We start from the raw sequence: 16,739 nt of genomic DNA, 5'->3' as shown, positions 1-16,739 counted from the left end.
TAGGCCATACTGTACATTAGAGCAAAATGGGGTTTGAGTTTTTAAAAAATAAAGTAAAAACCAAACTGAACTCAGATCAGCAGCCAGGACCAGTGACGCTCATCAACTCCACATCGATTGACCTCGATCAATAGTTTTTGTGGCGGTGACATGCGAACAGACGCAGCGATGCCGTAACAGAAGCTCAAAGAGGGACGGAAACATTTTACTCTTTGATAAATAATGAGAAGAAAATGTGTTTAAAGTAAAAAATATTACTAGGAAAACATTAAAAACACTCAGTACAGAGACTTTATTGATCCTAAAGGGACATTGAAGTGTCCCAGTAGCAGCAGAGACAAACAATTAGAATAAAAAAGACATAAGATAAATGCATCCAATGTTGGATATAAAATACTAAAAATTGAATATTGAGAGAAAGTCTGTGCCAAATATAAATATACATAATGTAAGAGAAATATGCAAACACAGCTGTGTAGCAGTATGTCGCCTTTAATCTGATTATTTTGAGTTTTTATTCCGTTTTTTTGATGAATATTGAGTCCAAAATACCAGGCCTTGTTTGGCTTCACATTAGATATGAGAAAAAGACTAAAATCTTTTCTTTGAGTTTGTGTTTGGTGGTGAAACCGGAGGTGAAGCCGCAGGAGTCGATGTGTGGAAACCAGGTGTTAACCAGCAAACTGAGATAAACAGAGAAATCCATGAGCAGACTTTTTTTTCTCTCTTCTGTTTGTGTCTGTCTGAGCTTGAACTAATTATCACACTAGAATTAAGACACATATAGTTTTTTTTTCTAATTGATTTGCAGATATCCAGACTCAATCGGTCTGGAAATATAATGTTTCACTTGTTTTCTATCATTATCGCCCAAAGGACAAATTAAGAAATTAACTGGAAAGACAAAGATTTTTTATCTTTTAAGACTTTTTATTGGTCCTATGTCTGGGGAAATCCTCTTGCAACAGTAGCAAAGAAAAACAGAAGAATAAAGAAGCAAGGAATAAAAATATAAGGACTTCACGATGGATGGATGGATGGATGGATGGATGGATGGATGGATGGATGGATGGATGGATGGATGGATGGATGGATGGATAGATGGATAGATAGATAGATAGATAGATAGATAGATAGATAGATAGATAGATAGATAGATAGATAGATAGATAGATAGATAGATAGATGCACTGTTATGTACAAAAATGATTTAAATAGAGAAAAAAAACGATATATACATGTTGTTTGATCTGAGATATTGCAGTGTAGATGGGCATGAATACAAGTAAATGTATGGCTTCTATGAACGGACCAAGATAAAATACACAGTATATATATATATATATGCACATACAGAAAATTGAGCAAGATAAAGTACACAAGGATAAATTAAACAAAAGAAAAACCTTTTATAAATACAATGAGTCAAAGAAACGATAAGAAGAAGTTTGATAAAGTCTCAGAAGGTCCCGACAGATACGAGTTCAACAAGTTTCATTTTCCACCGTTCATTCATAACGGGACGAAATATTTAGACGTTTCTTTTCAGCTCGAGCGTCTGCTGAGGTTTAAACTGTCGGAAAAACGTAGAAATGTTCCACAGATCAATCAGGCCGTGACACAACGGGATAAAAACTTAACTTTTCTCTCCCCAGGTTTAATTATTTTTCTTTTTTTTTTAATGTTTCCATCATTTTATTAGTGTTTTATTGTGTCTCGTCTTGTTGAATCTGTGGAGCTGCTGAAGTTTTGTTGCCTTGACCTCGGAGGTCACATGGTTTTCACCTTAGATGCCTCTCGGTCGCCCTGGGTCATCGTTGTCGTCGTGGTGACGGTCACCAGTTACATCACCAGAACGCCATCACAGTTGATAATTAGTTTGGCTCGGCGCTCGTTTAAACCCCCGGAGAGCGATTGATTGATCGACTGCAAATTAAAATATAAAAAATAAAAAAATAAAGACAGGCGCAGCACAGAACAATATGGATGTTTCTGGGAAAGGTCGCCATGGCGATTTATTAAGGCTGCACCCTCCTCTTCTTCTGCCACTACTGTGAAAAATGTAGTTTGACAGAGTCGAGTCGGGCCATGAAACTTCTCTGAGACTTCGCTGACCTTTGTAAAGTAAATTAGATATACAATATGTCCTTTCAAAATAAGAGCACACCACATTATGTTCATTGACGGGACGAGACGTTAAACTCAGTTTCTATGAGCTTGTGTGTCGTCTGTCATCACTTCATGTAAAAACTAGATGGAAAAACATGAACTCACTCACTGAATCTGTAATTAAAGGAAAAGTTCACAATGTTTTTCCAAGTAAATAAACATTTAAATGTCCCTCTGAGCAGATATCGTGGTCTCACGGTCATTTTTGAAAAGTAAATTTAAAGATTTCCAGTAAAAAATGCTGATATAAGATAAATAGAATTGGTTATTGTTTATTCTCTTAAATTTCAGTTCAAATTTGATTTACATTCCTCCAGAAAACATTGTGCACGTCATAAAAATCCTTATCGGTGCTCAGCTGTGTTCATGTGAAAGACAAAATTTGTGCAACACTGTAAAATAAAAAGAAAGAAAAAAGAAGCAACTCGTTTGTCCGTCAGACCCTGAACGTCTCGATCTGCTTTTTTTGTTGTTGTTTTTTTGCAGCAAATCATGAAGGATCGATGGATCAATGCAGGATTTGAGGAGGACGAGCTGAAGCCGTACACCGAGCCGGAGCTGGACATCACGGACCAGAAGAGAATAGGTAAAGAAGAAAAAGAACAAAAAAAACTAAAACAAAAGCTCCTGCAGGTGAAATCACACTCAGAAAAATGCACAAGCATCAAAAAAACAAAACCTCCGCAGCATCCTGAGCTTTTCATTTATTTATTAAAGAACAAACTGAAATCTTTGTGGTTTCGGTCGGACGTCGTGATGCATTTAATGTCGGAGTCGTTTCAGCTCCACAGCGACGCCGGTCTTGTTATTTCAGAGGCTGAAGAGGTTTTAAAAAAGATGAAAGAGAGGGGGATGAAGAAGTGAAGCAGAGCGATGATGATGCTGATGCTGCTGCTACAGGAGAGAGTGAAGCCTCCTGTCGAGCTCTGGGAGGAGAGGAGAGAGCGAGGGAGAGGGGAGGAGGTGTTACATAACAACAGCTGAGGCTGTGGATGCACATGTGTCGGAGCGAACTCCCAGTCACCCAGGGAAAGAGAGAGAAAGAAAGAAAGAGAGAGAGAGAGGTCTTTATCTTTTCTGAGGAATCCCTGATTTCTAAATAATGCATCTGAAACGTTACATAAACCTTCGTCTGAATGACGAGCAGCGAGGAGACGGAGCCGCTGCAGGAAGAGGAGGAGGATGAAATATTTACTGAGCTCCCCGGTTGTTTAGCTCCGGATTTTCCTGATGAGTTAAAATGACGACGAGTCTGATTTATAGATGTGGAAGAAAGAAAGAAAGAAAGACAGAAAGATAGAAAGATAGAAAGAAAGACAGACAGAAGCCTCCTCCCAGGAGTTGACGACTCTCGATGCTCAGTCAGGAAACATTCGCGGACACTTGGACAGATGTAGAGATCGACATGTGAAAGGTCGACTGTGAGTCAACGACCTGAAACTCATGTAGGAAGAAGATTTAAAGTTTCCTTCAGAATAAAAGCGATGCAGTGATGGTTATAGTGTGATGGAGGAGGAGGAGCTGATGGAGGAGTGGGGGAGAAGATGAGTATCTCATAATCTGCCTGGTAACAGAGGCCGAGCTCGTTTCTCACCGCAGCTGATCATGACTCGTTGCCGTGGTTTCTACTAGTTTGTTTAAATCCGTCACGATGTCAGCGTCGGCGACACTTTTTCATACGACCAAATTAATTAAGATCCTGTCAGCTGGTTTGAAAAACCACTGGAGATAAATAACGGCATTAGTTTTTTTTAGAGCAGAGGTGCGATGCCTTCAGGGCCCCTCCGCCTCAGTAGGAAAAGGGGAAACTCTCCCTGTTTTTTAATTTATCTGTAATTCCACATAAAAACAGGAACTAACACATCTGAGGATTAAACTAATTTATTATTGATTAAAAACCTTTGTTTAAACACACACACACACACACACATTTAATACGTGTGACTTTGAATTTCGTGACTGGTGGTAACGTGTTGTTCGCTCCTCCGTCTGTTTCTGGAAGTACAGTCGCTTTAAACATTGATGTGGAGCTGAAACGATAAAAGCCTCCGTGTGACGCCTAATAGGAAGGACACACACACACACACACAGGAACACACACACACAGGAACACACACACAGAGATAAATGTTTAAAGACTGGAGCTGCTCTGCTTCACCTGACACACACACACGCTGCTGCTGCTGCTGCTGCTGCAAACGTGAGCAGGACGAGGGGCGGTTTCACGTCATAGACACGTGTGTGTGTGTTACTGCGTGTGTGCTGTACTGTACATGTGCTCTTACACACACACACACACACACACACTCTGCAATCAGCCTCTTTCCTCTTCTGATTGATGGAGGCAGAACTGGAACACAGGGGTCTGATTACCCCACACACAGAGTAACACACACACACCAACAATGAACAATAATTTCTTAAACGGTTGAAGTTTTATTCAACCGTTTTAGTTGAATAGTTTTATTGACTAATGTTGGTTTTATTTCCCAGAGGTCACTTTTCCAATTTCAATTTCAAAAATTGAATGACACTTGTCATTCAGTGTTTTCTTAGTCAGTGAATTTGTGTCATTATCAATACATCTATTGATCATGTCTGATGAAGAATTTAATCTGTTAAAGGATAATTAGCGTTTTTTACAATCTGGACCTTATTTCTAGCATAAAATACAATCATTTACTCACCCAGATAACTTTGGTGTCATTACAAGTCGTTCCGATGAAATGAGCTCCAGCCGAGAGCCGCGTTTATCCATATAATGTGAGTCTACAGGGCAGCAGAATGCAGCCTCTAAATAACACATTATCTGCCACGAAACTCGTTCATTTCACCAATATTTAGTTATGATAGGCTAGTGCTATTCCCCTCTGAGTCCGGGGTTAGCTGTTATCAACATCCGGGGTCTGTAGGTTGACCTACTAACCTCTGACCTGGATGATGTCATCTCTGAGCGCCTCGCAGCGCGGCTTGTTGCTACCGCTAATGCTACGGTTCGTTTCTGCGTGTTTCCGACTTGTCAGAACAAAATGAGCAGCTGGATGAAGTTCAGCTTCCACAGGCTTCCTCTCTGCAACCTGGACTCACTAAAGCTCCGGCTAGTTGAGATAAAAATGAACCCAAATGCCGAAGCGGATGCCTTCAAGTGTTTTGTCCAAAAAAAATGATATATGAGATTTGAAATCGTCACATTTGAGAAGTTGTGTCCACAGAAGGGTTGACTTTGTGTGTGTGTGTGTAGATGTGATGGTGGGGATGGGCTACAACCTGGACGACATCCAGGACTCTCTGGCCAAGATGAAGTACGATGAGATCACAGCCACCTACCTGCTGCTGGGGAGGAAGGCCTCAGAGGTACGAGGCTCCACGACACGACACCGACACCGACACTGACCAGCGGTTTCACTTGTTATTAAATATTATTATTATTATTATTATTATTAACTCTAACTTGACTTGTTCTCTTCTCTTCTTTCTTGTCCTTTTTCTCCTCCTCCTCCTCCTGCAGCTGGAGCCCACTGACTCCGCCTCCAGCAGCAACCTCTCTCTGGCGAAGCCGCGGCCGAACAGCGAGCTCAACGGCCAGTCGCCGTCTCACCTCAAAGTCCAGCGCAGCGTCTCCTCCAACCACAAGCAGAGACGCTACAGCGAGCAAGGTGAGGAGTACTAAATATTGACACACTAATTGACACATGCAAACAAATGTTTCCTTTTATTATCGATTAGAAAATGTTCGTCACAGTTTCTCAACGTCAGTAAATTCAAAATAACTTTAATCAAAATCGGTGCAGAATAATTTCCTGTCAGTTGATTGATTAGATGAATCAGCTACACACACGTTGGCGTGAGTCGAGTGTGTGTGTGTGTGTGTGTGTGTGTGTGTGTGTGTGTTGTCGGTGTTTAAAAGTGGCTTCAAGGTTTTTTATATTAAAACGTGGAGAAGCTCAGATATTTTTATCGTCCACTTTCTTTTAAAAATACCTGAATGTGCCGATGATTCAGAGCTGAGTCACGTCGAGTCACAGCCGTTCTTCCTGCAAACGTCTAAAATAAAAGATGAAGATAAAATAAAAATCCACTTCAGGTGCAAACAGACTCTGACTCGTCTCCGTCTCTCTGTAGTGGGTCAGAACGCCGCTCCGGGGACGGCTCATCCCAAGCGGAGTCAGACGACCACGGCGGAGAACAGCGCCAAGGAGGATGGCGGCGTGCAGCTGCGTAAACCCGGCACCCCGGGGAGCCGCGGGGGCGGGGCTCCGCCCGCCAGCCCGTTGCTGGGCAACGCCAACAACCCCAACAAGGCCGACATCCCCGACCGCAGGAAAGGGGCCACCACCGGCCCCAGTGTGAGTTCCTTGCACACGGTTACCAAGACGACACATGAGGAGTTTCTCAATCTATCAATCAATCAATCAAACTTTATTTGTAGAGCACTTTTTATACAAGAAGCAGCTTAAAATGCTTCACATGATATAAAATAATGAACAGAGACGACATTTACACACACAAAAATTAAAACACCAGGGAAACACTCAACAATTTGCCATTTGCAGTGGAAAAAAATAAGATAAAATCAGTAAATGGAACAGAAAAGTATGGAAAATGGAAACTATTCTATGGAAATATATTTATCTTATACTTATTTGGGTTTGATCTTATGTGAAGTTATTTGGGTAAATTATTTTGTATGCGCTATTAGCTACAGTCTCCTGGAAATTATTTGATGACATAATGGCATACAACTTCAGAATAATAATAAATTAATTGTATAATTTATTTACATGATCTAATCACATCTAATTACTCAAATATCACAAATTATTTGGATTTATTTAACCAGGATGTCTGGAAATTAGGGTCTGGAGAAAGTGAAATTAGAAATTTCTAATGTGTAAGAACCCTGTAAACTGATGATAATTAAGACTTTAAACATTATACGATTCAACTAAACTTTATTTAAGTAGCATAAGGGGAAATAAAAAACACATTATTATTATTATTAACCTTGAAACCATCAGTGTTTGTCAGCATATAGTATTGATCGATGATGGTGATGATGATCAGTTGATAAGTTTCCTCCTCCTGTCGTTCTGCAGAATAACACTGCGTCGGCCGGGATGACCCGCAGGAACACGTACGTCTGCAGCGACAGGAACAACACGGACCGTCTGTCCGTCATTCCCAACGGGAAGGAGAACAGGTGAGAGGAGGAGGAGGAGCTTCTCTCTTTTCTCTGTTTTCTTGTTTTCTTTGTTTTTTTGTTAATGATTGTTGAGTCTGTGATTCTTCTGTTTCTCTCTGGGTCCTGCTACTGTAGCGAAGCCAGTTGTTGTGTTTGTTATTTTTCCGTTGTGGATCCAGAAATCCTCCCTGTGGTCACGACCGTGGTCGAAGTCACGACTTTTAAAAATATGAATCAATAGAAAAAGATCAGCGTCAGCCTTTTAAACTCTTAGTTTTAAACTAATAATAATAACAGTGTTTGGATGTTTCAGATTCTCATGTATTGTTTTTTAAAGAAAAGTCAGACAGGATCCACCAGAGACGAAGGAGAAGATTTCCTCTCCCTTGTTTTTCTTTCTTTCTTTCTTTCTTTCTTTGAATTTTTTTCCCTTTTTCTCATCATCTTTATTTTTTCATTTCTGCCTGTGTTTGTTTGTTTGTGGTTTCGGGGGCGTTTCTTTTCTTTTTTCTTTTTTTTTTTTCTTCTTTTTTCTTTTTGTTCTCGTCGTTGTGGCATGACCAGCATGACTGAGATGGCTTGTGCCACTAGCCCCTCCTCCTCTGCCTTTGCGGCCGCTGTGTTCGGTGCCTCGTCCAGTTCGGTGCGGCTGAGGTATCAAACCGTCGGCCCTTTGTACGCTTGCCAGGCAGGCTGGGCCACGCTGCCCCACTCCTACTACGCTCTGGACTACTGCTCGCCCAAGTAAGACGGCAGGGCCACTCCCACCCAACCCCCCAACCCCCCCAGTCTGTCTGCTGCCCCCTGTTCGAGCCCCCTGGCTTTAACCCACACATCTCTCACCCCCCCCTCTCCGCTCCTCGACTAAACCATGGACGCCATTTCCTGCAGAGATCAGTGACGACCGTGCACATCCAAGTGTCTGAAATGTTCATCGACGACGACGACGACGACAAACAGCTTGTTTTCATTAGTTTACTTTGTCCTTAAAAAGGGATAGTTCAACATTTTGGTGAATTGGCCCATTGTCATAATCCCTATAGTCATAGCAGTAGGTTCGTTACCTTTAAATTATCGGTGCAAGCTATTTTTCGAACGGTGGAGCAGAGCCGTGAGCTGCTCAGAGCTACGCCACGGAGGCTCATGGGATCAAATACACAATCCAACAACTCCACAACGCTCTGGTGGACAAGTTGTGACCTGCACATTCACCACGCTATGAGATAATAACACAACGTTACCAGACAGAGTTGTTTTAGAGGGAAATTCATGCAAAACCGCTGATGCGGGTTCCCGTCGGGGCAATTTTTTCATCAAGCAGTCTCTGCATTTCCCTCTAAAACAACTCTGTCTGGTAACGTTGTGTTATTATCTCATAGCGTGGTGAATGTGCAGGTCACAACTTGTCCACCAGAGCGTTTTGGAGTTGTTGGATTGTGTATTTGATGAGTTTGATGAGGGAAACCAAGAAATCCCATGAGCCTCTGTAGCGTAGCTCTGAGCAGCTCACGGCTCTGCTCCGCCGTTCTAAAAATAGCTTGCACCGACAATTAAAGGTAACAAACCTACTGCTATGACTATAGGGATTATGGGAATGGGCCGATTTACCAAAATGTTGAACTATTCCTTTAAAACTCAAATTCAAAGTTGCAGATTGGGGGGAAAAAAGTTGTGATATTCTCTAACGTTATATTTGTAGAAAAAAACAAGAAAAAAGTGAGAGAAAAAAAATCATTGCAAGAAGAAAAAAAAGATCTTAATTAAGGAAGGAAATGCTTTCAACACTTTGCAAGGTCTGCAGAGCACAGGCAGCATAATGAGGTAAAATAACAATAATATTGTAGTTTAGTGTTTCCTTATGACTCAACCGTGTTGAAACTTGCAAAGTGTAGAAACGAGTTTCCTTCCTTGATGGGGAGGGGGAAAAAAATCACAAATATGTCACTTTTAAATCAAATTTTCTTTTAACTATTAACAGTATCAGGCAATATTTTAAGTAGGACCACAACTTTTGAGTCAATTTGATGATTTTCTATTACGACGATCAAATAACCAAACTTTATTACCTTTCGTCAAAATACAAGTAGAGGGATTAATGGACCCTGATACGTGAATAGTTGAAATAATGTAGAGTTGAATGTAAGTAAGAGTTTATATTAAAAAGCCAAAATAATTACATAGATAGATAGATAGATAGATAGATAGATAGATAGAAACAGTGATAAAAAGAAGAAAAGCAATAGAAAAGATAAAAACTAACAATAAAATTTAACAAAAATAACAACTGATCGGTAAAATCCAGAGCAGAATCACTCATGTAAGAACGATTGTTTTTAATAAAGTTTTATTTCTGTTTGTTTTATTGGGATCAGGTCACACAGAGATGAACTTTTATTTCAGACACTGATGAGAGTGGAGGCACAGGGGGAGGAAAATATGAATCCACACACACACACATACCGATCTGAGGTGAAGCAAAATCAGTGCGTGATGATATTTTTCCTCCATCATCATCATCACCCCCTCCTCCCCTCCACACACACACACACACACACACAGACACAGACACAGACACACACACCCTGGAGGACCTGGCTCCGCTCTGCAGTAACCAGCTCTCTCTCTCCGCTCCGCCCTCGGCCTCTCCTCCATCCTCCATCTTCTCTCCGATGATGAGGAGGATGAACTCTGAGCCTCTGATCTTCTCCGTCTGGATCCTTCACCTGTTCGTCTGCGACTCGATGCCCCTCCCCCTTCTCCTCCCCCCCTCCACTCAGCCCCCATCGTCTGTCTCTGTTTAGACTCTTTAACTGATCAGGGACACGACGACTCTCACTCCTCCCATCGCTCAGAGCTTCATCATGTCCAGGCCGAGAAATTAATGAATTAATTAATTAACCACAGCTGGTAAATCTCTCTCTCTATGTGTGAGTGTGAATAATATACAGGTGCATCTCAATACATGAGAATAAATATCATGGAAAAGTTGATTTATATCAGTAATTCAATTCAAAAAGTGAAACTTACACATTATATACTGTAAATTCATTATTACACACCTTTATTTTTCAATTTCTCTTATGGCTTCACATTTAACAGGGTTTCCGAAAGCGGGGGGTTTTAAAAAGTCTTAAATTTGCTGAAGAAATCATTTTAGATGGGTCTTAATTTTCTTTTCTACCTTTTAAAATGCTCTTGTGACACTTCATTGTGCTTTATTGAATGTATTTGCGACTACTAACGAGCCCAACGCACGACTTATATAATGCAGCCAATTTACTTTGCAGGTAATTTTGTGACTCTGAATTTGTTTGTCGTGATATAGGTCTTAAATTTCATTCATAATGGTCTTAAAAAGACTTAAATTTGAGTCCTGCAGAAACCCTGATTTAATGAAGATTTAAAATTCATTATCTCAAAAGATTTGAATATTACAAAAGATCAATTTTTTAAAAAAGCATTTTTAATATGGAAGTGTTGACATTTCTATTTGTTGGGACTGTTTGACTTGAACTACTGGACATGGACTTTTTCGTGATGTTCTAGTTTATTGAGATGCAGCTGTGTGTGTGTGTGTGTGTGTGTGTGTAGCTGGTGAATTGATGCAAATTGACGACCTCCCACATGTCGCTTCAAAAGCTTTTATTTTGAACTCTTCCTCTTCCTGTTTGCACTGCAGCAACTTTTCAGATTGTTTCTTTCTTTTTCTTTTTTTTCAGTGACCCAGAAAGTTTTGAGGCAAACAAACAAACAAACACCAGGTGTCGCTAGAATCAACACTGAGATGTTGGATAGATGGGGGGTTTTTTGTTTATTGAGATTCAGAAAAGTTCAAGATTTCATTTATTGTCATTCAACTTCAACTTCATGTTGCACATGACAGAACGAAATTTGTACTCAGGTCTGAGCAGTAAAGATAAACAGCAAAGATAAAGAGTAACCAAATCTAAAAAAAAAACAGACAATTAGACAAAAAACATTGATATAAATTGATTTGAAGTTTAAAGAAGATAGTATAGAATAATCAGAGAGGAATGATGAGAAACGAGTGGATGATGTTCAGTTTAAGCTTCATGACCTCAGTATTGATCTCATTAGAAGATTTAAGTTTATATTTCTCTTAGTTGAGTTTTACATAAAGAAGAAATTAATAAAAAAAAACTTTATTAACACAGTATCTGTAATCAATCATTAAACAATTTGCATCACATGTTACGGAATAAATTTAAAAGGATCTTTTGGAGAAAAAACAAATTAAATCCACTTTTTAATTTCAGGCTATTTTTCCTGTTTATTTGTGAAATGTTTTCAGTGCAAATCAGAAATATTGATTCGATTTCTGTCGTCAATAATAACAATGATTGATTATTCTAAAAGGTTGTCTCAATCCACCAGCTGCAGCTGAGATTTACACATTTATCATTTATTTAATTTAATTTCAGGCCCTGTGGACATATTTAACACGCCAGAGTCATTAAAGGCTTAAATATATAAATAGATAAATAAGCCATCACTAGGAATTCCATAACTAAAGTGTCGGCCATCTTGAGGATGAGGAGGGAGAATGTGGCGAAGACGCCGCGCGGCCGTTTCCACTGCAGTAGTTTACCGGTTCTGCCTGTTGTGAATCTGACAAGACGAGTGAGTGAGTGAGAGTCTAAATTTCCCACGCTGGCGCAGGTTCAGTGAAGTAAACATCTGCAGTGGGGAAACTGTCCGAGTCTTAAAGGGATACGCCAACATTTTTTTTCGTGTTTTGCCTCACTCCCGAGTCCATGACCAGCAGATAGACACCATCCTTTCGACTGTACGTGCAGTAACAAGGGACATAGAGCCGTATCGCCCGTAATTAGCTTAGCTCAAACGCTGGAAGTGTATGGGTAGTGTTAGCCTGCCTCCTACCCAAGCTGAAATCAGCAGTCAGAAACTGATTTAATTTAGCTCTAAACTCTCTAAATCACTTTATCCACATTTCAAACACTAGGCGAGAAAGTAGCTGTTTAGATCAGCAGTGTGTCATTAATTTGTCTAAATACCAGCTGTTTACTATTTTGTTGGGACGAATTCGGCACTACTCAAGCTAGCCATTGTGACCAACGCACTTCCGGTTACTTTCACAAAATAAAACACCCGTTGCCCTTTACATACAGAAAACCATGACGATAGAGTTTGTTTTGTTTGTGCTTTTACTTTGAAATAGGAAGCTAACCTACCCTCGATGTAGCTAGCTTGAACCAAGATAAACCGCCTTCGCTTGAACCCTCCGTTTTGACTGATCTCGTCCCGTTACCGGCATTTGACCGCTCAAGACGCCTTACCGGAGAGTTTTGTCAGTTCTGAGACGAAGATCGGCCCGCCGGTTTCCGTTTAGAGTTGCTGAAGAGTGTCTCTGATGACTTTAGGTGGAGGCAGGCTAACACTACCTATGCACTTTCAGCGTTTGAGCTAAGCTAATTACGGGCGATACGGCTCTATCTCCCTTGTTACTGCACGCACAGTTGAAAGGATGGTGTCTATCTGCTGGTCATGGACTTGGGAGTGAGGCAAGACACGAAAAAAAAAAGTTGAACTATCCCTTAAAAAAAAACCCAGACGGTGCCCTGACTTTCTCCTCGCTCTTCTTCTTCTTCTCCTTCTTCTTCTCCCGCAGCAGCGTGGCGGTGTCGCCCGGCGGCCAGAGGAACCCGGTGGCGTCGACCCACAGCATCGCCAACGCCACCACGCCCGACCGGCTCCGCTTCCCGCGCGGCACGGCAAGCCGCAGCACCTTCCACGGCGGCCAGCTGAGGGACCGCCGCACGGCCACGTACAACGGGCCGCCGGCCTCGCCCACGCACTCCCACGACGCCACGCCGCTGTCGCAGACCCGCAGCCGCGGAACCAGCAACCTGTTCTCCAAACTCACCTCCAAACTCACCCGCAGGTAGGCGAGGGGGCGGGGCGAGGGAGGAAAAACGCCACACGGGAGCGAGGGAGGGGGGGGGGGGGGCGAGGCTTAAAGGGATAGTTTTCACCCAAAATTGAAATTTCACTCATTATCTACTTTTCAGCCTCATGTGGACTAAGGGCTGTGAGAAGTTGCAGAGTCCTCCGTGGCTTCTCTGAGTTACAGCACTGCAAAAGAATATTTGTCTTATTTCTTGTCAAAATGTCTCATTTCTAGTCAAAACTAAACTCTTTTCACTTAAGACTAATAAGTCTCATCACCTAAAAATGAATTGAGTTGATGACCTGTTGTCTCCTCTGCTGAGTGACAGATAGATAGTGACATAGAGCTGTAGTGGATGTGGTTTAAAAACAAAAACATGTTTTTGTGTTGTTCTATGATAAATTTGTCTTTATTTCTAATCATGTAAGAGATTATTTCATAGATAAGTCAGAGCCACAGACTGCACATCTTTAGATCAGACTTCTGGGGCTGAGAGAGGAATAAACATAGAAACAAACTGGTTAAATGTAAAAAGTCTATAAAGCATGAATGGGACGACGGATGTGTAAGTGTTTGGAGTGATTCTGGTTCGTCCAAATTTGACGAACCAGGAAGAGGAGCTTCCGCTACAAAAAAGCTTGAAATATAGACTTATTTAATTTTTTTCGGGACAATTTCGCATTTCGGGGCTTCAATACAAGACAGACATTACATACGAGCGGTATTTGGATGTTTTTTAGTGTGTCTTTTTGTTACGAAGACAGTTGGTATCCATTTGCAACCGTCATATGAACATGCACTGCTATGCCGAGACCCCCTGTAACTCAGAGAAGCCACGGAGGACTCTGAAACTTCTCCCAGCCCTTAGTCCACATGAGGGGGAGTAGATAATGAGTGAAATTTCAATTTTGGGTGAACTATCCCTTTAAGGATGTGTTGTGTCGACTATAGGCCGTTTGAAGACGATGCGTTCAGGTGCAGAGAGGCTCGGCGCCGTGTGACTCTGTCTGTTGCAGTTAGAAACCAATCAGCAGGCAGGATGATTGATTGATTGATTGATTGATTGATGTTGGGGAACTCTCCACTGTCCTCAACCATGTGATTTTATTCTTGAGTCTTGAAACTGTTTTATCTGTCGCTGCCTGGCCGTCGCCACGGAGACGTGATGTCACACACACACACACACACACACACTGGTGACCACCGTCCAGAACGCCACAGATCGTGTGGTATGTTTAAGTTCTGTCGTTCATTTGAGTTGTAGAAATAATTATTTATTTATTCTTTAAAAATAAAAATAAAAATCACAGCGTCTTTTTTTTTTCTTTGGTCTGAATCAAAGTAGAAACTGATGTTTTTTTATCCGCTGCGTTCAGAGGTCGGTTTATATTCGAGTCCAAATATGGAGAAATATGAAGTTTCTCTTCTCCTCCTCTGCTTCCTTTTCTTTCTTCCTTTCTCCTCCTCCTCCTCCTCTTCCTCATCCTCCTTCCAATATCTTCCTTCTTGTATTCCTCCTTCTGCTCTTCCTCTCCTCCTCTTCCTCCTACCATTCTTCTCTTCCACTCCTCTTATATCTCATTCTTTCTCTCCTCCTCCCTCTCCTCCTCTTTTCTTCCTCCCCCTTCCTCATCTTCCTCATCTTCCTCCTCTACTTCTTCTATTCCTCCTTCTGCTCTTTCTTCCTCCTCCTCCTTTTTATTCTCTTCCCTTCCTCCTTTATCTCCTTCTTCTCCTCCTACATTGTTTCTCCTCCTCCTCTTCCTACTTCCTCTCCTCCTCCTTTATCTTCTCCTCCTCCCTCTCCTCTTTCTTCTTCTCCTCTTCCTCTGCCTCCTTCTCTTCCTTCGCCTCCTTTTTCTTCTCTTCTCTTTCTCCTTCCTCTCCTCTTTTATCTCCTCCTCCTCTTCTCTTTCTCCTATTCCTTCTTCTATTCCTCCTTCTCCTCCTCCTTCCTCTCCTCCTCTTTCTTCTCCTCCTCTTCCTCCTCCTCCTTTTTCTTCTCCTCTCCTTCTCTTCCTCTTCTCCTCCTACTTATTTTCTCTTCCTCCTCCAGATGAATTAAACCACATCAGGTTCATAGTGTCGTGACCTGTTGTCAGTTTAGTTTCCATGTTGTGTTTCCTCCTCCTCCTGGTTTTGTTTGTTTTCTTAAAATCCAGAATGAACTTTTTTCTTCTTCTTCTTTCTTCCTCTTCTTCCTCTTCTTCCTCGTCTTCTTTGGTTTGGACCAAACAAACTTCAGTGTCACTGTTTCCATGCGGCTCTCGAGCTTAAAAAACCACTTCCAGCTGTGAATCATGTGGGTATTTAGTGTAATTTACCCACGGTGTGTTTGTGTGCCCATTATCACAGTGGGGATTCCCAGCTCTGGTGGATTTGTCACTGTATTTAACATAAGAAAACAAACAAACAAAAAAAAAAAAACAGATAAAACAAAGAGACATGTTTAGTTTCCTCTGACGGCTGCAGCCAGGCAGCGACTTCACTCCTGCAATGACTGACCTAAAATGAGGAATTGAAATCATTTTTTTAACAATCAATGGAAACAAAAAACAACTGAATCTGAATCTTCCCCCTTTTCACTGTTGATGATTCCAATCGCCACATTTTTGTTCACTCATTCAGACTCCTCATGCCTCCTCCTCCCCTTCCCTCCCTCCTCCCTTCCTCCCTCCCTTCCCCTCTTCCTCACTTCTCCTTCACCATTTTCACTGTTTCTTTGTCTGATTCTGTTGTAGAAACATGTCATTCAGGTTTACCAAAAGGTAGGACTCTTGTACTGCCTTCCCGCTCTGTGCCAAAACAAAAACAAACATACAAACAAGCAAACATAAAAAAAACAAAACAAAAAAAAAAGAAATTAACGAGAAACAATGTCACTGAGAAACTTCCTCTGAAACTCTACAGACGCGTTGGGGCTGCTGGCACTGAACTAACACATCGCTTAGCTGAACAAAAACCTCTCTCTGGGTGCATTTACACACGCACACTCATACACATACACACACAGACACACACATACACACGCACATTAGTTATAATCAGATTAATGTGATTTCTAGCCCAGTAATCCATATTAACAGGATCTGGTTTATTGGTGGGAGTTGCCAGTTTTAGGAGTAAAGGAACAGTTTGACGTCATTCAGCTTCGTATTCGACTTGAAACAGGAAGAAGCTGCGAACTTGACTTTGATACGGTGGCCCTGAGAGGTCAAAAGTGTACTGTAATTTTAAAAAACACACACATACAGATGCATCTCAATGAACTAGAAAAAGCATTTCCAAGAAGGAAAATACATTTGAATGCTGAAAGCAGCTGATTAATGCCTTTTTTTTTTAAGGCGAAAAGCAGTAGAAATGTTAAAAAGGTAGAAGAAAAGTTGAAATCCTGCATCTTGCTTCAGCGTTAACTTAAAAAGTATAACATTTAAAACATTCAGATTTAAGAAAACACAT

At 41.3% G+C, this 16,739-nt stretch overlaps 2 protein-coding genes across 36 annotated transcripts in view; one reads left to right on the top strand and one right to left on the bottom strand.

The window, feature by feature from the left end:
* LOC146963273 (creatine kinase, testis isozyme-like) overlaps positions 1–16,739 on the bottom strand; it is a 205,431-nt gene that overhangs the window by 152,822 nt on the left and 35,870 nt on the right. The window lies entirely within an intron of this gene.
* The window catches only part of mark3a (MAP/microtubule affinity-regulating kinase 3a), a 73,403-nt gene that overhangs the window by 45,116 nt on the left and 11,548 nt on the right, over positions 1–16,739 (top strand). For 8 of the 35 annotated variants that reach the window (XM_085768050.1, XM_085768040.1, XM_085768061.1 and 5 more), the window contains exons 10-16: positions 2,656–2,755; positions 5,411–5,523; positions 5,678–5,825; positions 6,292–6,515; positions 7,266–7,369; positions 13,002–13,274; positions 16,022–16,048. In XM_085768050.1, the coding sequence (XP_085624176.1) occupies positions 2,656–2,755; positions 5,411–5,523; positions 5,678–5,825; positions 6,292–6,515; positions 7,266–7,369; positions 13,002–13,274; positions 16,022–16,048 (989 nt within the window). Of the gene's footprint in view, positions 1–2,655; positions 2,756–5,410; positions 5,524–5,677; positions 5,826–6,291; positions 6,516–7,265; positions 7,370–7,915; positions 8,096–13,001; positions 13,275–16,021; positions 16,049–16,739 lie in introns of all 35 variants that reach the window. The other 27 variants (XM_085768056.1, XM_085768046.1, XM_085768063.1 and 24 more) reach the window with 5 other exon arrangements.

Source organism: Trachurus japonicus, chromosome 22, assembly GCF_045865225.1.
Source record: "Trachurus japonicus isolate A0001 chromosome 22, Traja_1.0".
NCBI lineage: Eukaryota > Metazoa > Chordata > Actinopteri > Carangiformes > Carangidae > Trachurus > Trachurus japonicus.
This window is presented reverse-complemented; position numbering and strand designations above follow the sequence as displayed.